At 36.6% G+C, this 21,776-nt stretch overlaps 1 protein-coding gene across 4 annotated transcripts in view; it reads right to left on the bottom strand.

The window, feature by feature from the left end:
• SNAP23 (synaptosome associated protein 23) overlaps nucleotides 1-21,776 on the bottom strand; it is a 35,834-nt gene that overhangs the window by 4,340 nt on the left and 9,718 nt on the right. Inside the window, exons 1-7 of one of the 4 annotated variants that reach the window (XM_039232722.1) lie at nucleotides 19,298-19,337; nucleotides 13,979-14,082; nucleotides 13,481-13,522; nucleotides 13,023-13,071; nucleotides 12,183-12,300; nucleotides 1,976-2,134; nucleotides 491-635 (exon numbers count right to left, since the gene is read on the bottom strand). In XM_039232722.1, the coding sequence (XP_039088653.1) occupies nucleotides 491-635; nucleotides 1,976-2,134; nucleotides 12,183-12,300; nucleotides 13,023-13,071; nucleotides 13,481-13,522; nucleotides 13,979-14,035 (570 nt within the window). In that variant the 5' untranslated portion in view covers nucleotides 14,036-14,082; nucleotides 19,298-19,337. Of the gene's footprint in view, nucleotides 1-490; nucleotides 636-1,975; nucleotides 2,135-12,182; nucleotides 12,301-13,022; nucleotides 13,072-13,480; nucleotides 13,523-13,978; nucleotides 14,083-19,131; nucleotides 19,216-19,297; nucleotides 19,338-21,776 lie in introns of those variants that run through there. The other 3 variants (XM_039232723.1, XM_039232721.1, XM_039232724.1) reach the window with 3 other exon arrangements.

Below are 21,776 nucleotides of genomic sequence, written 5' to 3'. Positions count from 1 at the left end.
CTCCCAAAGGTTAGAGTAGACTCTAAGCTTCGTGTGTGAAATTTTAATTAAAACCACTTCATTCCAAGATCTTGGTTTCAAAATGAACCAACTGCCTTACAGAAGTAAGAGACTGGAGGACTTGGCTATTATTTTTCAATGTGTTAGAACTGCCACCTTAGGGGGCATGTGGGTGGCTCAGTTGGTTAAGCATCCAACCCATAATTTCAGCTAAGGTCATGATTTCATGGTTAATGAGATCCAGCCCCATGTGAGGCTCTGCACAGACAGTGTGGAGCCTGCTTGGGATTCTCTCTCTCCCTCTCCTCTGCTCATGCCATGTGCATACACTCTTTGTCAAATAAAAAAGAAAAGAACTGCCACCTCATCAAAACTCTAAGACTTTGAGGGCAGAATCTCCTATTGTTCTCGCCCAAAGTGTCAAGCATAGAAGTCCATTACTAACACACTGTGGATATCTCAAATTCCTATGGCACAAAGGATCACTTACCTTTTCTGTGATCCGGTCTATTTGTCGATTTTGAGCCTCAATCTCATTGCCCATGTCCAGGGCCATGTTTTTTAGGTTTCCTAGGATACTGCCCACTTGAGTCAGGTTCTCTTCCATTTCATCTTCTCTGGCGTCATTAGTTATACTATCACAAAAAAAGACAGTAAATCCAAATTTAATTTGGATTTAATTTCCATAAAAATAAGAAGCCAAAATGACCTCAGCAAATGTTAGAACTGTGGAATTGTAGGCTACCATTCTTGGGAAACACTCTGCAGTAAAAATGGAAACAATGGAAAAAATGGAAACAATGCCCAAGGACAGCATAATGTCTTAAAGCCCATGTAAGAGAAGTAACAATTATAGAACAATGCTTCTCAAAGAGTGATCACAGCATCATGTGGGAACTTATGCTAATTCTCACATTCTACTACAGATCTACTGAATCAGAAACTGGAAGTGCATCTTATCATTCTATGGTTTAATAAACCTCTCACATGACTATGATGTATACTAAGTCTAAAGAATCTTTGCTCTAAATCAGAGGTTGTGAGGCCTGTATGGCTCAGTCGCTTGAGCATCTGACTCGATTTCAGCTCAGGTTATGATCCCAGGGTTATGGGATTGAGCCCTGCATAGGGTTCCTCACTGAGCGTGGAGCCTGCTTACGATTCCCTCTCCTATCTCTCTCCCTCTGCCCTTCTCCCCAACTTGTGTGCATGCTCTCTCTTGCTCTGTCTCTCTAAAAATAAGAAATTGAGGCGTGCCTGGGTGGCTCAGTCTGTTAAGCGTCTGACTTCAGTTTGGGTCATAATCTCACGGTTCAAGCTCGCATCAGACTCTGTGCTGACAGCTCAGAGCCTAGAGCCTGCTTCAGACTTTGGGTCTCCTTTTCTCTCTGCCCCTTTCCCACTCACACTCTGTCTCTCAAAAATAAACATTAAAAACAAACAAGTAAATAATTTATAAAACAGAGGTTGCAAAACTCTGGCCCAAAGGCCAAACAAAACTGGCCCCAGCACCTCATTTTGTAAATAAGGATTTATTCAAATGCAGCCATGCTCATTTGCTTATATGTTGTTTATTGCTGCTTTCACCCTACAACAGAGTTGAATAGTTGCTATTGAGACTAGCCTGCAAAATCTGAAATATTTACTATCTGACCCTTTACTATCCTTATGGGTCTGGCTGACCCCTACTCTAGATGATACATTTAAAACGCAGTTTCCTATTTATAGACGTACAATAAAATATGCTCATATGGGTTATTTTGAAAGTGTTGAAAAAGATAAAGAGAAATTAATCCATCAATGAAACTAAACCATAGTCAACATTTCGTCAGAAGACCGATTTTCAAATGCATTCTTCAAATAGCATAAACGCTACTTCTAACTGATGAGTTAGGATTCATATATAACAACACCCATTCTCCTGAGTGTGACATTCATTTAGGAAGAGTCAAACAATCAGGAGGAGCTGGCATACCGTTTAATGTATCCACCGGTGGCTGCTCCAGTAGCTGCTTGTTGAGGCTGACCATTTGTCACTCCACCTGGCTGCTTAGACACTACATTGCCAGGAGAGTTGTCTCCACCATCTCCCCATGTTGCCTTGTAGGCCTTACTGGACTCAAAGTTCTTTGTCCTACATAAAAGTCAGGAGTGTAGAGAGATACCGAAAAGCAGGAGGGGAAGAATTGGAATTATTAGTGCTTTTTACCTTGAGGATGACCATAGCATCCTTAGCATAACAGCTACCTCTAGTGAGATCTGGATTAGCTATACTATGCTTATTTGCAATATGGCATAGGAAAAAGATGAATTGTGTAAGCCCACTGAGATTAAAACCTTTTTCTCAAGGCTCAACTATTTCCATGAAATCTTCATAAGCAGTTAGCAAGTTGGAAAATTCAATTATTTGATTTTTCAGGTACCCCTAACCTTTGCCAGTCTTCAGAAAAGAAGATAGTGGATATGAGGGAAAAAAATTCCTTAGGACAGGTGTTCTGGGATGCCTTAAAAGGCTCCTTGAGGGGTGCCTGAGTGGCTCAGTGGGTTGAGCATCCTACTTCAACTCAGATCATGATCTCATGGTTTGTGAGTTTGAGCCCTGCATTAGGCTCTGTGCTGTCAGCGTGGAGCCCACTTTAGATCCTGTGTCACCCTCTCTCTCTGCCCCTCCCCTGCTCATGGTTTCTCTCTCTCAAAAATAAACATTATAAAAATAATAAAGAGACTCCCTGAAGGATCTCACAAGTTGAGGCATGAAAGAGAAAGAAGGCTGACTGGAAAATACTCAGACCCTGGTGCCCTCTTATTTGAAGCAAAATAGTTCCAGCTGATCAATATTTTGAAGTTAGAATTTTGCATTAACTTTTAAAAAAGAAACATCATGAAGGAAAGGAATGAATTATTTCCAAATTGCACAGCCAATGAATAATAATTATCTTGGCCACAATGGTGGCAGTTACAAATCATTTGATTTAGGGCCTTTTCATTTAAGAGTTTACTTTTTCTCCTTAAAAAAAAACAAAAAACAAAAACTCCTGGGGTGCCCAGGGTGGCTCAGTTGGTTGAGGGTCCAGCTCCTCGTTTCAGCTCAGGTCATGGTTTCACAGTTCATAGGATTGAGCCCTACACTGGGCTCTGTACTGACAGCATGGAGCCTGCCTGGGACTCTCTCTGCCCCTTCCCTGCTCACTCACATATGCTCTCTCTCTCAAAATAAATAAATAAATAAATAAACATTAAAAAAAAATCCTAAATCCAGGCCTCTTAAATTAAATGCATGTACTTTAGATGTCACTGATACACCAAAGCCAGAATTTTACCATGGGATTTACTACTCAAATTGGTAATAATGCAAATAAAAAAAGCTTGTAAAGTGACTTTTAAATGACTATTACAAAAAAAAACACAAAACTTTTTACTAGGTTTACTTGTCACTCACACAATTTTATTTTTTTTATTAAGTCTATTTATTAATTTTGAGACAGAGAGAGAGCATGAGTAGGGGAGGGGCAGAGTGCAAGGGAGAGAGAGAATCCCAAGCAGGCTCTGTGCTGACAGCAGGCCTTGATCCCATAAACCATGAGATCATGAACTGAGCCAAAGTCAGGAGTTGGGCACTCAACCAGCTGAGCCATCCAGGCACCCCTTCACTTGCACAACTTTAATTTTTACTTTTCTGTAAACAAAAATGTAGTACATAGCTATAATATTGATGTCTGATTTATTCCACATAATATGCTGATGAGGAAGTTTCAAAACCATAAAAGCAGAGGAGAGACTTTATGAAACAGTGACACTTTCCTTAACAGACATAAGGATTCATTTTTGGCAAACCTAGAATCAGATCTTAAACCTTAATCATTAATGCTACAGAAAGGGTGCTACTACTTTTTTGTAAGGGGTAATGAAAAGGTAAATCTATCTATGAACACTAAAGAGCTAATCAAAGTGCCTTTCTTGGTTCCACTTTAAGTTCTCATAATCAATTTCCAACTTGTGCTATCTGTATAATTAATCAATTTATTAATAAACTATGTTAAATCCCCTGGAACAAGGTGGGATATACCTTTTTTTAAATGACAGTTACATATAATGATCTGTTGGTTTGGTGAAACCCATTTACATCCATGCTTTGTTAGTATCTTAGGCAACATTCTAAAGCAGAGTAATTCCTAGTAAAATAAACAGTGTTAATTATTTTATTAGAAAGTTAAAAAAAAAAAAAAGAAAGTTAATTACCAATAAGGGAAGGGATAAAAACAAGGAGGGGAACAAAATATAAGAGACTCTTAAATATAGAGAACAAACAGAGGGTTGCTGGAGGTGTTATGGGAGGGGGGATGGACTAAATGGGTGAGGGGCATTAAGGAATCTACTCCTGAAATCATTGTCGCACCATATGCTAACTAACTTGGATGTAAATTGAAAACTAAATAATTAATAAAAAAGAAAGTTAATAACCAGAAGTATTAATAGAATTAATACAAGTACAGCTTTTATCAGGATGTCAGATTGTAGAATAGGTGAAAGAGTGATGGCTGGAATCAAAAGTCACTAAATAAAAGACAGTATGTTTCTGCTAGTCTTAGTACATAAAGAGTAGCCCAGGGAAGGACTTGTGGGGCTCCTAGTCTATCAAGGAATATATATATATATATATATATATATTCGGCTCTTAGTCTATCAGGTGAGATATATATATATATATGCTCTAACCTCCTTCTCAACCTTAAGAGATAAGATTTGAAATTCCTTTAAGCTTCTGAGAATTCTTCTACTCATAATTAGCCATAAGGAGCTTAAGATGGAAATGAATTGTTTTAACATGATATTGTGAATGAGTTTCAATTAAAGCATGATTTGTGTTATAAACAAAGAATGAGACTGGTTATCAAACCCTTCTCCCTTTAAGCGGACTGGATTCTGGAAGGTATTCATCTAATACCAAGGGGAAAAGGTACAAAAAGTGGATTTTGAATTTTTCTTTTTACAGCTTTGCATTAGGTTGTCATATTTACTTTCAAATGAGTTGGGGGAAAAACTGCACTTTTTTCATATAGTTAGAACATGTCCTGCATGTTTATGAGGTGATTTTTTAATTTTATTTTTTATTATTTCTAGGAGAGAGACAACGTGAGCAGGGGAGGGTCAGAGAGAGAGGGAGACACAGACTCTGAAATAGGCTCCAGGCTGAGCTGGCAGTCAGCAGAGAGCCCGACGCGGGGCCCAAACCTACGAACCGCGAGATCATGACCTAAGTGAAAGTCGGACACTTAACCGACTAAGCCACCCAAGCGCCCCATATGAGGTGATTTTTAAATGGTGTTGATTGTGTATCTCTATCCACCTGACCTCTCCAGGTCTCTTCAGCACCTCCACTTTAGGTAGTATCTTCCAGTTTATTCTGCCACTTGCCATTATGCTGGAGTTTGTGCCACTACGTTGGAATACCTTGAAAGTTACCTGTTTTTAAGGAACTGTTGAGTAGCTGCCCATATAATAACAACAATAATAATAACAACAGCAGCAGCAACAACAATAACAGTTTTAACCTTATCTGTCTTCCTTCAAAGGGTCTTAACTGCTTTAAAGGTAATACTTCCCAAACTTGACTAAGCATAGGGCAAACTGGATGTTTGTGAACGCACAGATGCGTAAGGTACACTCCGAAAATTCTGCTTTAGTATGTATGGGGTAGGACCTGGGAATCTTTTGTTATTATTGTCGTATTGAAATTCAGAAGCTCATTTAGCTTCCCAGCCAGGGAAAAGGGACAATGTAAGGGGACTTCCAATCTGTTGTAGAAAGAGTATTTTAGTTACTCTGGTAGTCTACCTTAGTGTTTCTATACATTGGGACAGTAAGGAATTAATCTGAAGGAAGCAAAAGTATACACCAAGATTTTATTTTTAAAGGCCACAAGATTTGTAGTATATTGACTTGAATCCCAATCCTAGACCTGTCATTTCAGAGCTGTAGAGCCTTAAGCAAACTTCCATTGCGAGCATCCTTTTTCTTATATGTAAAGCTAAGATAATATAAAAATACCGTACCTAATATTCACACTTCACAGAGCTATGAAAAGATTCTGTTGATAATGGATGTAAACTGCTTTGAAAAACATTCGTCAAATATTTTTATTCTTTGGCTTCAACCTCAACCTGGTCCTTACTTACAAGTCCATGCCTTTAAGTGCACAGATTACCAATTCGCATGTTTACTCTTCTGGCCTGTTAACACTCCCTAGCTTTGAGGTAGCAGTTAGACTATGGCTATATAAAAAGACATCAGGCCCAGATTATTTTGGTCTACAGTAAGTAAGAAATTCTGATTCTAATCTGTGACTGAATTCTTTTACTTAAACAAATTTGTGGTCTTTCTGGGAAGAAATGAGACTTCATGATAAAATGCTTAAGCAAATTTATGATAGAATTTAATGCAATTAAATTATGATAGAATTAAGAATGCCATCTGGGAGGGGAGTGCCTTGTGGCTCTGTCAGTTAAGCATCTGAATCTTGATTTCGGCTCAGGTCTTGATCTCACAGTTTGTGGGATTAAGGTCCATGTCAGGCTCTGTGCTGACAGTGCAGAGCCTGCTTGCGATTCTCTTTCTGCCCCTTCCCTGCTCATGTGCATGGGTGCTCTCTCTCTCTCAAAATAAATAAATATACATTAATTAAAAAAAAAAAAAGATTGCCATCTGAAAAGTTAGATTTATCCTGTCAGTTTTGAGGCTTCAGATAATCTTTAGCACTTTTTTCCAGATAAATACCACTCAAAAATGGCAAATTTAAATAAGAATTTGAAATATTCCTTAATTAAAGAAGCTGCTATAAAAGCAGAAAACAAGTATCAAGATAATGATCACAGAAATTTTAACAGTTTAGTTTTGGTTGTTAACATTAATACTAACAGAATAAAAATAGCAAAAAGAAAGCCCAATGTTAGCTATAGTTCTTTCATATCAAGAAGAGACCAACTAAATACCAAATGTAATGAGTACGTACGTGTGTGTGTGTGTGTGTGTGTGTGTGTGTGTGTGGTGATCAGGCTACAGGAAGAAAGAAAAAGGAAAGCAAAAAAACAATGGGCAGAAATCAAATGCTTAATTTTCTAACATTTAACCATCATCTTCACAGTTTTATAAAGATCCAAAATTAAAGAGTCAGGATGCCTAGCCGGCTTGGTCAGTAGAACACACAACTCTTGATTTAAGGGTTGTGAGCTCAAGCCCCATGCTGGGTGTGGAGTCCGCTTAAAAGCAAAGCAAAACGAAACAAAAATTAAGTCAAAGATTGTAGTAAACAGTGGGCAGACTACAGGGTTAACTGTCATAAAAAATTAAGATTAGTTAAGCTCCGTATAAATCCAACATGAAACCAGAGCAACCTAACATAGGACATGATAGGAATTATAGAGCAGATTAAGAGAAAACCCTTACTTGAAAGAAAGTACTAGATATGGTGACATTTTAAGTTTGTATCCCACCTTGTTCCAAATGGTATTCAAGATGACTAGATTGGCAATTAATTCCAGTTTTGTAGTGGCCTAAGTTATGGAGAATTCAAATCGTTTAGAAGCAACTTTTTAATAGGGAAAAAATCTTGATTCTGGAACCAGAAAGGCATAGGGAAATAAGAGAAGATAGGATGCTGAAATCGAAATCCTATGGAGAGAGGTGGATTTAGCCTGAATTCCCTTATCTTTGATCAGAACATAGGATGAGGCAATTTTCTACAAAAATCAACTTATTTAAAACTTCTTAAGAAACTTCAGATGTTTTAATTTGTATAATCTCAAATGTTATTTAGCAGAAGCTTAGTAATCAGAGCCATTAGTCAAAGCGTGGCATTATAAATTAAGATCGTTTTGTCAAGTCCATCTTTTGGCATACAGTGCCCAGAACAAACTCACTTTACATTACACATCACAGCACAGTTTTAAAGACAGTCTCCACCATTCACAAAATCCATGCACATGCACAGAAAAGCCATTTGAAGCATCACCTTTAGATAGCAGGTAAACAGCCCAAACTGCGCCACAAGGCTGCATCTTAAAGTTCTCTTTGATCAGTTACTGAGCTCGGTTCCTGATGTTAAATCTTCATTTTTAGTAAGCAGATTAGAAAGGAAGAGATTAATTAAGTGAGAGAATGAAATGCAGAAAATAGTGAATGCCAGTCAAAAAGAACAGAAGCAGGTTTAGAGTTCTATAAAAATAATGCATTTAAATTCCTGCCTGGTTTCATAGAAACAATGAACATCTGAGAATCTAGATAAAAAGAAAAACAGAAAAATGATTTAAACCAGAACACATTTCATTTTTCTTAAGAATGTCTGGGTGATTATATTCTTACCTAAAATTATGAAAATCAGTATGAAGAGAAGGCAAAAACTAATGGGAGAGGTTCTAAAATTTCTTTTTCTTGTTGTTAACAGATTTCTCCTAATTATTTCTATTATGTATTTTATTTGCATTTTAATTTTTAAAAATAGTTTTGTATGTCTAACTCTTCCATCAGCCAACAAGTTTCTTAAAGACATTGAATCAGCAAGTATTTATTGAACACCTACCAAGTGTTCAATAATACACAAAAAGTAAGAGTAATGACAAAAAAATATATAATGCCAGAGCTATGCCTTACTCATCTTTTTATCTTCAGTGAGTAGGATGGAAGGGGCACTTAAATGTTGACTAAAATGTAAATCGGCATTTACTTTAACAATCAGAGTTGAATTTTTACACCTCAATATGACATAAGACTCAAACAGTAGAAAATCTATAGAACCAATTTTGAACCTCTCTAATAAGTGGTCCAGAATTACCAATTTATTTTCAAACTATGTGTTTGACATAGTGTTTGATATATTATAAGCATAGACTGAAGAGAGGCAAGTTCAGAAAGAAGAGTACCTTATCTGAGAATAAACTGAGACACCAGAGAGTTTACTATTATGAGACTTCCTATTTTGAGTCTGCTTCCTTCTGAACTCTTATTAAATAGAATGACAGCTTATCAAAGTTACTGTCAAAGATAACAGAATTTTTAAAAAGGATCTGTGCTATCTGTGCTACAGTTCAAACAGTAGCAAGCTAAGAGAATGACAATCACAATTTTGAAGTTTAATCCTGGTAGTCTATTTAAATTCTGGTAGTCCTTTTATTTTTTTATTTATTTTTTTTTTTCTGGTAGTCCTTTTAGAAAAAATTAGCTAACGTTAAAATTCCCTTCTAATACAGGATTCTGTTAAGTAAAGCTATTTCCATGTCTGTTTTATTTGCTGACTTGGCTTCAATGAATACTAATGACCAAAAGAAATCTCAAAGAACAAACCTACTCAAGACATTTTCTATACATAAATACATCTAACAATGATTAACAACTAACTAGTTCATTATTTTTTTTGCAAAGTCAAGCACTGTAGCATATAGTCAACAACTGAAGCTCTGCCTGGTTTTCATTCTCAGCTCTTCCATTTCTAATGTAACCTTTTTGTGCCTCTGTTTCCCCACACGTAAAATAGTGCTAAAATGAGAAGGTATCTTATATTAAGGTTACTCTTAGGATTAAATTTAAAGTGTTCAGAATAATAAGAGCCTAAATTAATACATAGGCCCACAAATCTCATCCAAACCCTTGGATGTGAGACATTTTAAGCAATACCACATAATCAATAAAAACATGAATATTTCTGTAGTGAAACAAATTAACATTTACACTAAATGTGATAAAGATTATTAACAGCTTCAGTTTATGTCACATTTTATAGCCTAATTAATGGGGTGTGGCACCACATTATGGGGGTAAAAAAACCTAAAACTTGGTTTTTGGAGTTTTTCAGATTTCTGGATGGCAGATTAAGAGATTGTAGATCTGGGTTTTTATTACTACCAGAATTAACACCAGCCTTATATGATCTTCTGTCTGTCTTTGAGAAGCTCATGTTATGGCTATTTATATGATAAGCCTAACTAAAACCCAGATTAGCAGATAAAATTAGAAAGATCAAGGCAGTGGCAGGAATAATAAAGCTGAGGACAAGAGAGACCATAGAGGCCACAGATTCAATGTTATAAAGAAGAGACAGGTGCAAGGAGGCAGTTAAAATCAGACATCTTTAAACTAAAATATTGCTCTCTTCTCTTCAGGGAAAAACTGTTCTGTTAATAGGAGTGCCTTAATTCTTGTCTGTCAGGAAGTGCCTTCCTCTCTGGACCTACTGAGAAAAGGTTCTCAGAGGCAAGAGGCTGCAGACTGCCTCAGGACCATACTCTACCTTCTCTCTCACCAATGTCCCAACTCGGATATACAAAGTGAAATAATAATACTTATTAATAATGAATACTTCCGTAGATCCATTTCCCCTTTTTTATTGTATCAAATCATCTTAGGATTCACTGCTCTTCCTGTTTATCAACCCTGGACTCAGAGCTGATTGACCTTTACATTCTAGGGAGGTCTTCTTTCCTTGCTCTTCTCCTAACAGGTAATCTCAAGGAAATTCATTTTATTTTTCTCCTCTGCACTTTCAAGACGATACATAGAACACAGGAGAAAAGCACAAGTTTGCAAACCACAGATAAGACTTTAGATTAAAATATCTGTGCATATCTAACTTGTTTGCTTAAACCATCTGCTAAATCCTGACTGACAAGTCGTAGTTATTTAAATATGCACTTTCAGAGAGTCAACCAAGGTCCAAAGAAGTCAACAGATTTGTCTTAAAATAGAGAGCCAATGGACAAGACTAGGATGAATACTGTCAAATCTTAATTTCTTATGATCGAAACACTAAAGCTGACCAATAAACAATTTTATATTCTTTAGTAGACATGGCTGAGAATGCTGTCACATGAAAAATTATCTAAAAGTATGACAATATAACAAAAGTTTCTCCATTCCTAACTCCTTTGAGAAGTAAAAATGCTCAGACAACTAGATGAATACTAATGTCTATAAAGCTCTTTGCAAATGAATTCACTCAGCAGTAAGAGTGGTCATTCACTCTCCAGATGCTGTCACTTCAACTAAGAGTAAAGTTCAGGTTGTTGTTTTGTTAAACAAGAAGGGAAGATAATAGTTACCTGCCTTAGCTAAAACCTCATCTTCGCTGAAATACATAGAATATTTGTCAACACCATGGAGTTTGGTTTACCAAAGAGGAAGTAGATAATTTAAATATTCATAATAGAGTGACCAAAGAGAATGAATCTCTTTCAAGCATAATCTTATATACCATACAAAAAAATTTGAAGACTTTTCAACTCATAGTTTATTAGAAACTTCAAATCTTCAGAGACTTCTTTGATTTTCCCTTGTGTTTAATATATTATCACTTGCTTTAAAATAAATTCCCTTTGACTTATACTTTTTCTCTAATCTCACTAATAAGGCCTCACCTAACAGGCCTAGAATACAAAACGTTCCTAACTAGTCTCCTAGTGTGCAGTTATACCTGCCATTCCAATCCATCAACTCCTTAGTCTGCCTACTTATGCCTTATTTTTCACTTCTCCTCTATATGAATCATGTACCTCAGTTAAGTCAAGCTTCTCTATAACTTCTGTTTACGTTAGGAAATGCCTCCATGTCCATCCAAGTTCCATGTCCATCCAAGTCCTTCTAACAGACTCCAACTCAAGTCCTATCTCTCTTGCAAGATTTCTCCAAACCAAATTTTATCAGTTCTGTACCCTTAGCTTTAGTTGATATGTGATTTAGCACTATTATTTATTTTTTACTTCTCTGCTATTCTTCTTCATATGTCCAATCACAAGGTAGGTCTTTTGAAGACAGGATCCAAATCCTTTACTCCCTTGGCAATCCCTCATATGCCTACCATAAGATATATATTTTGCTAATACTCCTTATTTGAGAGGAAAAGACACTAATTACATCCTGCTCTATATTAACCAGATGAATATTTCCTGCATTATATTTCATATCTTATTTAAAAATGAAATTGGGACTTGATCCCAGAAATGACCCAATTTAGGCCATGGTTTTTAGTGAACATGCCCATTTATATGAAAAGTTTGATCTGCCTGAAGGAAAAATAGCTTAAATTTATCTCACAAAGTTCCTTATGTAGGCCCAGTCATGCCTCTGACCTTATTGGGGCGGGGGGGGGGGGGATGCTCTCACTTTAATTTTAAAAAAGTCTTGACTTCTCAACTCACCTATTACATGGACAGACACAAAGGCCACAGCACTTGTTGAGTTCTGTTAAAGTCTTCTCTGCCTCTCTCATGTCTTTATTTATTTGGTCCATGCCTTCTTCTATGCGGTTTAGTTGTTCTAAGAATAAGTTGGGGAAGTTATGTTTTGTATTATAGTCACAGTGCCAACCAGAAAACACTATTATTATGGAAGAGCAAACTTCAACTTTGAATCCACCAATAATCCACCATCCCAGTGACTCTATCGGTACCAGAAGGTACTACATACTGTCCAACAGAAAACAATCTTTCACAAACTGATCTTGAGGCACCTGGCCTCTTAGTGTGGGAAGATCTGTTCTAAAGACCTTTGTATATGAGGAGCATGTGAGGGTTTGTTTAGAGATCATCCCTGAAACTAATTAAGTGTACTTTGACCAGATCAGATCCCCAGTGTTTTTATCTCTGGGTAAGTTCAAAACTTGAAGACTATTATTAAATCTAATAAAAACTAGGCCAGATTGCTCAGTGGCAACATGAATCTAAACCTGTTTAAGGACTTAACTTGATTTCTGAAAATGATGCAAGAATGGCATAGCATCTAATGTACATATGACAAATGCACACAATAAGTCCTACTACCTGACAAGTACTTGGTATACAATTAATTGGGCATTTTTGTCCCCACCTCAAATAGGCAATGAACACGACATATTTCAAATCAGAAAAAAGTAAAGGTATCACTCTTATCTTACACAAAGAAGGCATGCCCCAAGGCTTAATTTTCGACATGGCTGATTTGAAAAGGCTTTCTGGCATCGTAAGTCAAATCAAGAGTTTCTGTCAATGACTGCAACTCACCCCCTTGTTCATCCAGCATAGTGATAGTCTTGATTCCTGCATCCTGAGACTAAAAGAAGGGAAAAAAGCTGATAGCACTACAAAACAAAAACAACAGAAACAAAGCCTACGAGGCCTAGTAGCAAGAGAGAATCATTTAGAAACCTAAGTTCTCAGAGGATTAGAACTACAGAGAAAACTAATATCCCAAACCAACATACTTTAACTAATAACCGCACCCCAATATAATTAAGTCACTAATTCATCGTGAATTGATCTTCCTCAACATTCTAATACTGTCAATGGGAAAAACAAAAAAGGTCCATTGGTTTGACAAATTCAGCAACTGCTGTTTCAAATAATAAAGCTTACTGATAGCATATCCTTCTGACTCTTAACACAAATCCCAGTTTATGCTATCAAGATCCCTCTTATACAATTTCTAAACTTAACTTTAATGATGAAAGTTTATTTCTTACCTCAATGACTAAACCCAGCATTCTCCTTGTACTTTCCAGAGACTAGGGAAAAATACAGGGTTTTAGTATTCTAAAATATGTAGCCCCCACCAAATTTGATCACATATTCATGATGCTACTCTACTTTTATATTATCCCTCCTTTTGAAACAAAACCAAACAAACAAAACAAAAAAAGAAAGCTGAGTACTATAATTTTAGTTATTTTCTTCCTACCAGGTGCTCCGTTAAGAGAAAATGTGGAGGGTAAAGTTAATGGCATTTATAAAAGTCTAATGTAGGCAGAAAACAAGGTATATTACACAGATATCAAAAAATTCTGTTAAATGTTTTCAGTTCCTCAAATCTAGAGTAGATTCTCTGTTGTAATTGTTAAAAAATGACTATTTAATGCCTCCTTGGACATAAAGTGACTGGAAGGAGGTCAAAATGAACTTCTAAGAAGGTCCTCTCACCCCTCAACTGAAAGAGGATTACTTATTCCAAGTAAAATGTTTACCTCATCAGTAACCTGGTGGGCTCGCAGCTGAATTTCTTCTGATGACAGATTATCCATGATGAATTAAAACTTTCGATAACCACAGAAACTGAAACGTGAATATTCTGTAAGAATAAGGATACAAAAAAGTTTGTTTGAGCAAAGAGTATGGATTTATGGAATTCAGGATACTTAACTGGAAAACAGGGTAAAATAACCTATCTGTATCTTTAGCTAGCTAGCTAGCTATCACAGGTGAAGAAATTATGGCTGAGAAAGGATAAACAGACGGCTAAATGCTAATTAGTTCCAGAGGTGAACCTGAAACTCAGGTTTCAGGACTTCAGTGAAGTACTGTTTCAAAGAGGAAAGTGGACTCTCTACTTTGAGAGCACATACTAGAAGACAAGCTTTACAAGATTATTAAAATTCTTGGTTGTACAATGTTCTTCATACATTATTTGAATATGGAAAAACAATAAGGTGAAAAAGCCTAAGTTAGGTAATATTCCATTAATAAAATAACAAAATTCAAAGTTATGTGCTTGAAGAACACAGGAAACAGTCCAGACCTGTGCCAGGTGTCCAGGCTACTTATTAGAGAAAAACAAATATTTTCATTCTTAACAAAAAAAAAAAGGTAATGTTGACATAGAACTCAGAATAGATTTTTCATAGTGCATTCTCCCTTTCCAAATATTATATTGTATTGTTTGTTGTTTTAGTGAAGTCCCTAAGAAACACAAGAATTATTTCTCCTATACATAGTAACTTAGTAACTCAAAACTTTGAGAAGATTCATAGACATTCATATTAAACACAAAACATTTACTGGGTGTTATTCAGTACTACTGTTGTGCATCCCTCTTTGAAAAGTCATATGGAGTAATAAGTACTGTGTGACACCTCTATGTTGCTTTTTTTCCATTACATTTGTTAGCTTTGTGTTTTTTCCTTTTATTATACTTTTGAAAAAAACTATACCAAAGCTCTATGTCAATGACACAGATAAAGTTCTGAATTTACCCTCAGGGAACGAGGGTAATGATTGTCATGGCCTGAGGGGGATGGGTAGTGTTACTGGCATCTAGCAGGTAGAGGCCAGGGATGCTGCTAAATATCCCATAATGCTCCTAGGGACAGCCCTTCACAACAAATGATTATCTGGCCCCAAATGTCAAAGTGCTGAAGTTGAGGGACGCTGCCATGGAGTATACTCACTGACCAGTAGGGAACCTAGTAAACCAGGAAAATACTAGACTAAATCCTTGGAAGGCAGAGATTTTGTTATATATATTTTATCTCTAACACCTAATATATTGGATCTGACAGCTGGTACTCCAGCGAATGTGTACAGAATGAACACATAAGCAGAAAAACAAGGTGTATTCGCAAAATATTAAAGTGGATTTTAGAAACAAAGCTATATGTACCAGTAGCATTAAGCCTGCAATTATCCATTTGAAACATAAAGCAAAAATTGCCATTACAAGTATATGATCTGGAATGGCTTGCTAGTCACACACAAATTTTTTGTCACATCCATAGCTAACCATCATTCTTAGTAGAAGCAGCATTCATAAAACAAAAAGTAACATTATATTCTCAGTACAGAAAGGCACTGTATTTCTAATCCTGTTTATTTATTAACTACATCATGGCTGTTTTACGTTTAAGATTTTGAACCTTGGTTAAAGCCATTAATGCTCATGAAAAGATAATTACTATTATTAGTAATAAAAAGCATTACTGAAAAAGTTACAGATTTAATTTCATATCTTGCTTGCCACTGAAGAACTCTGGCTCTGGCAACAGGTTCATATACTAAGATATACAATCAAGGTCAAGGTCCTTCTTGAATTAAGAACTGATCATTCATAGGTAGAAGCATAAATAGGACCACATACTTTATTACTTTAATTGTTTGAGCCTTTAACTTTATCATAGATATGTTCATGCTACAGTTTCTCTTCTGTCAATCTTTCATGGTTACAATTATGAAAAGAAAAGTTGTTTTTGTAATCTCTCACCTTCAGATTTTTGTACACTTTTCATTTCTACAATACCCCACCTGCCTGCCCAGGTAACTTGATGCTGCTTCTCCATTACTTTCAGAGCCCCAACAAGATACCTTTCAAAGCCTGGTCTTCCCAGGCAGAACGCTCCAAAGTTGTCTATACCTCCTCAATGCCTAATAGAGCAAAAAGTGATAAGAAAAGTAATACGTGCTAATCAAGCAGTGCCTGGAAGTGACATCCTTAGTCAGGTTTCCCAATACAATGTCCCATGGGTAGGAAGTTATTTTGGGCACATGATGCTCCGATCTCTCAAACTGTATAATTTCATAATTCTACTACTGGACCTGATTCCTGCCAAGTACAGTATTTGTTATCTTCCTATCCTAGTGAAAATAAGCAAAATTCCGTGTAGGTTCAAGGAGAGGCTTGAATGTAAAACTGACCTTTGTCAAACTAGAAGATTCCAAGAGTCCTGCCTTCTAATTATGTGTGTGTTAATATGTGTGCATGTGCATGCGCGCGTGCACACCCACCCACCTACCCACCCACAGGCAAATACAGCTGGGCGGGGAAAATGAACTCCAAGTGCTGCCTAGTACTTCTTTTTTCCCCTGAGCAGATGGCACACAAGACAAGAAACAAGACTTCTATAAAGTTCTCACATGTTTGACAAGCTGACATCATAACACAGCTGCCTAAGGCCTCTACTCTGGATTCTTGAGGGTGCTGAACACATGGTTACAGTAAAAGGGAGTAAGAGAGACAAAGCAGAATTGTAAGGGAAGAACAAAACAATGATACTTCCCAGGCTCTTCTTCTTAACTTTTACTAAGCTGCTCAGAAGTGTCAGGCAGGGTGCAACCCAGAATTAGCTATATAGCTTTACTCATATTTATTATTATCTCCAGAAGTTTTTCCTTATGGAGTCAGGAAAATACTACTCAGAATGTTGTAGTAAAGAGAATTAGAGGGGGTGCCTAGGTGGCTTAGTCAGTTAAGCCACCAACTCTTAATTTCAGCTCAAGTCATCTCACAGCTCATGAATTTGAGCCCCATGTTGGGCTCCATGCTGACAGTGCAAAGCCTGCTTAGGATTCTCTCTCCCTCTCTCTGCCCCTTCCCCTTGCTCTCTCTCTCAAAATAAATACATAAATTTAAAAAAAATAAAAAGAATTAGAGGGGTGCCTGGATGGCTCAGTCAGTTAAGTGTCCAACTTTGGTAATGATCTGTGGTTCGTGAGTTCGAGCCCCACAATAGGCTCTGTGCTGACAGCTCGGAGCCTGGAGCCTGCTTCAGATTCTGGGTCTTCCTCTCTTTCTGCCCCTCCCCTGCTTGTGCTATCTCTCTCTTCTCTCTCTCAAATATAAAATAAAACATAAAAAATTTTTTTTAATAAAAAATCCTTAGTCTTCTATATAACCTAACAAATTAAATGTGTCATTTTTTCAATGTTCCTAGAACTTAATATATACTATGCTAATTTTGAGTGTAGTATATGCCCCTTTGAAAGATAAATGCAAGAATTTCCCTAGTGCTTTTACACTGTATCTCCCTTGTCATGGTTAATTTGGGCTTACTAGAAGACTCCTAATTTACCTTAATTTCTTTTTATAAACTTTGGAGGGAGTAGGGAAGAAGAAATGTTCACTGAGTACCTTACTATGTGCCATATACCCTGCTAAGTACTTACATACATCATTATCTTTCTTACACCATTTTATAGATGGGCAATGTAAGGTTCCAGTAATTTGCCCAAGGTGACTGAGTCAGTAAAGAGCTGATTTATTATTTTTAAGAGAGAGAGAGTGCTTGCAAGACTGAGAGGGGGGTAGGAGGGAAAGGGGCAGAGGGAAAGAGAATCTCAAGTAGGCTCCACATTCAATGAGGAGTCCAATACAGGACTCAATCCCATGACCCTGGGATACATGACCTGGGCCAGAATCAAGAGTCGGATGCTCAATTGTCTGAGCTAACTGGGTGCCCCGTTTTGTTTTTTTCTTTTTGAGCAGACTTATTACTCAAGTCTGGATACTCTGAAATCAAAAACAGCTCATGGTCTGGTAACTAGTCTTACTGTTGGATGCATCTTCCCTTAACAAATATCAGATGATATGAGAACTGCTAAATATCAGAAAATAGACTAAATGCCCTACCTAATGGCTCATCTCAAAACTTAATATAAGTATATGATATACATTATAATATACATATAATAAAACCGTAAAAACTCAACAGACACAGAGACAGTTAAACTATAGGAAGAACTGGGGTGCCTGGCTGGCTCAGTCAATAAAGCATGTGAATCTTGACCCTGAGGTTGTAAATGTGAGTTCCACATTGTGTGTAGAGATTACTTAAAAATAAAATCTTAAAAAAATTAAAGAACTAGAAAGACAAGAGTTATCATGGTTTCAGCTGTTTTAAAATAATTAAGAATCTGAAATTACATTCATTTAGAAAATGAAAATACTATTGGGAATAAGGAACATAAAGAAAAAAGTCTTAAAACTGAATCAACAGGAGATCCATGTATTCACTGATAAAGAGAGAGATAATTAGGAAGTAATGGAAGTATAGCACTTTATTATTATTATTTTTTTAAGATTTTATTTTTGAGTAATCTCTGCACCCAACCTGGGGCTCAGACTCAACCCTGAGATCAAGAGTTGTAGGCTCTTCCAACTGAACCAGCCAGGTACCCACACACAACACTAAATCACCACCAATTTCAGTATCCTACTAAGACTAACATAGCAGTGATTTTATATAATAATTCATTTTATATTGGGAAGCAAAGATTTTGCATTAAAATAGTCTACCAAGTTAGCTTCATGACTTATTCCTTCTCTTAAAATTAATCACAATATAAGTTGCTCTACAAGTTATATCCATACAGGTTTATTATTGTATGATAAAATTTGTGGTTCTTTTTGGTATATTTTGACTTTCATGGTAACCAATGTATTTACATCAAGTGGAAATTTTTGTTTATAGCAGGCTAGCATAGGAACTCCAGCATTCAAACTCTGGCCCAAAAATGTCCTATTGTATAACCCTCCGGCAAGTTAGCTAAACCTACTAAGACACAGTTTCTGCATTTGTAAAATAAAGATAACAGACTCTTTTGGTGAGGATTAAAAAAAGGTGATCCATACACAGTGCTTATTATTGGTGTCTGATGCATGGCTGGTATTCAAGTGTTAGCCACTATTTTAATATTATTAGGGAAGCAGAAAGAAATAGGCCAAAGAAAAGCAAAACAGGGGCGCCTGGGTGGCTTATCGGTTAAGCGTCCGACTTTCACTTAGGTCATGATCTCACGGTTCGTGGGTTCGAGCCCCGCGTCGGGCTCTGTGCTGACTGCCAGCTCGGAGCCTGGAGCCTGTTTCAGAGTCTGTGTCTCCCTCTCTCTCTGACCCTCCCCTGCTCACGCTGTGTCTCTCTCTCTCTCCTAGAAATAAATAAAAAAATATTAAAAAAAAAAAGAAAAGCAAAACAATGCTAAATATAAGTAACATTAATGTAAATGCAATTGAAAATAGCAGCTAAATACTAACTGGTCCATCTTTAAGGCTAAATTTGAATATTAAAGTTGACAATATTGTACAAGCTATGTATCTGGACTATTTTCAGGCCAGTCATGAGTCTGCACATGTCAAGACAGACATTAGACAGGTTTAAATTAAACCAAGTTTCCGGATGATAGGTACTTATCTAGACAAATATATATATTTATAGCTTTACATGTCTAAAAAATTAAAGACTGCCCTAAAATGCTTTTTTTCTCGCTAAGGCTGAGCAAACACAAAACCACGCAAAATGCTGAAGTATATAAAGGAAACAAAGTAAGACTTAAAAAAAGTCAAATACTTGCTCTAATTACTGAGGGAAAAAAATTTGGATATAAATAAGTCTAGAAAGAAATCATAAAACTATATATAACTAATAGCTGTAGTGGTAGAATTATTTTTCTTCTTTTCCCAATTTACCAAATAGTTTGCATTGTAGTTATACTACTTTTAAATTTCATTCACTTTTCATTATAAATATGATACCTTATGACAACCAAGCAAACAGATTTATAAGGCTGGAGAAAACAAAGACTAGGAATTAATTTTAGACCACATTTCAAAAGCATAATGATCAATTCTTAGCCTCTCTTGAGAGAAATCTTCTGTTGGTACATATTCACAGTAAATATATTTGTGAAAACATTTCCATCCATTCAGAGATGATCACTACTCCAAATGACAAAGGCACAGAAATGATACAGAACAATTGCCCTCAACACTCTGCTAGCAGATGTTTAGAGGAAAGTCCCTTGATAAAAGTTTGGCTGTGAACCATATTTCATTCACATTAGGTGGAAGAAATGGGTTCTAAGGAGCTCTGAGTAAGTTCTTAGTACTTTCATGGCAAAATACTAAGAGGTGGATAACACAGAGTTCACAAAGAGGCAGAGAACTTTGCTGGAACAGAGAATTTACAATGTCATCCTGGAATACAGGCAATCTCATGGCCCCTCACCTCCAGTGTATTCTCTTTCTCTAACCTTCCTACCAGTAATCAGCATTCTCAAGGATTCAAAGAAAATGTATGAAATCAGAAGCCATTTAAAAGGTAGTCTATAGGATGTGCTTTAAAATAATTCAGAGGTAGGGAAATGGCTGGGAGTACAGAGGAAACAAGATTGGCCATGACTGCTGAAGCTGGGTGAATAATACATGAAGGGTCATATGCTACTTTATCAACTTTTTATTATGAATTATTATGAAAGTATTCAATATACACAAGTTTTTTTTTAATGGCAGCTAACTTTTAATGATCTTTACTCACCATTTTGGAAGTCTAGATAGTGAGTAGGGGATTGAGACGAATCAGAGTAAAAACTACAATACTTATAAACCATTATACATGCAAGACACTATTCTAAGAAATAAAAACACACGTTATTTTGTGTGTGTGTGTATATATACACATACAAAGGGCATTAGCTTTGTGTATACACACACACACACACACACACACACACTCATTTAATCCTTACAACACTCTCTTAATCCATCGAAGCTGCTATAAAAAACAAACAAACATAGACTTCGTGGTTTATTAACAAAATAAATGTATTTCTCACAGGTCTGGAAGCTGTTAAGTCTGACTAAGCTCAACATGCCAGCACTGGTCATGTTCTCATGAAGGCCCTCTTTCTGGTGCAAAGCTGATGCCTTACATGATGGAAGGGGCTAGGGAGCTCTCTGGAGCCTCTCTTATAAGGCACTAATCCCACTGATAAGGAATCCACCTTCACCGCTTAAGCACCTCCCCAAGGACCAATCTAATAATGCCACCACACCAGGAATCAAGATTTCAACCTATGAATTTTGGTAGGAAGACAAACATTCAGTCCATAGCAAGCACTATTTAATTCCTCATTTTACAGATGCAGGAACTTAAGTAACAGTGAGGTTAAGCAACTTTTGCAAGGTCACATAGAGCCAGGTTCAAATCTAGGTAGACTGATCCAGAGTATGGGCTTTCAATTACTATTACATATCTTAAAAAAGAGGAGAATAGAGAGATACACTGTCAACTCATTCAAATGTGTAGCAGCTTCACCCAAAGAAATGTATTATGTATGAAGCCCTTGCTTTCTTTCCCCTTTTCAAGTACCAAGTCTAACTCGACTGAAAGCACATCTTAGAACAGTGGTTCCTAAAAAAAAAAAAAAAAAAAAAAAGAACAGTGGTTCCTAGTCTTGGCTACACTAATCACCTAGAGGCCCAAGCTGCATTCCAGACAG

Source organism: Hyaena hyaena, unplaced genomic scaffold (assembly GCF_003009895.1).
Source record: "Hyaena hyaena isolate Hyena2069 unplaced genomic scaffold, ASM300989v1 scaffold_70, whole genome shotgun sequence".
In the NCBI taxonomy this organism is placed as follows: domain Eukaryota; kingdom Metazoa; phylum Chordata; class Mammalia; order Carnivora; family Hyaenidae; genus Hyaena; species Hyaena hyaena.
The sequence above is the reverse complement of the archived record's forward strand: the minus strand, read 5'-3'. Positions and strand labels throughout refer to the sequence as shown.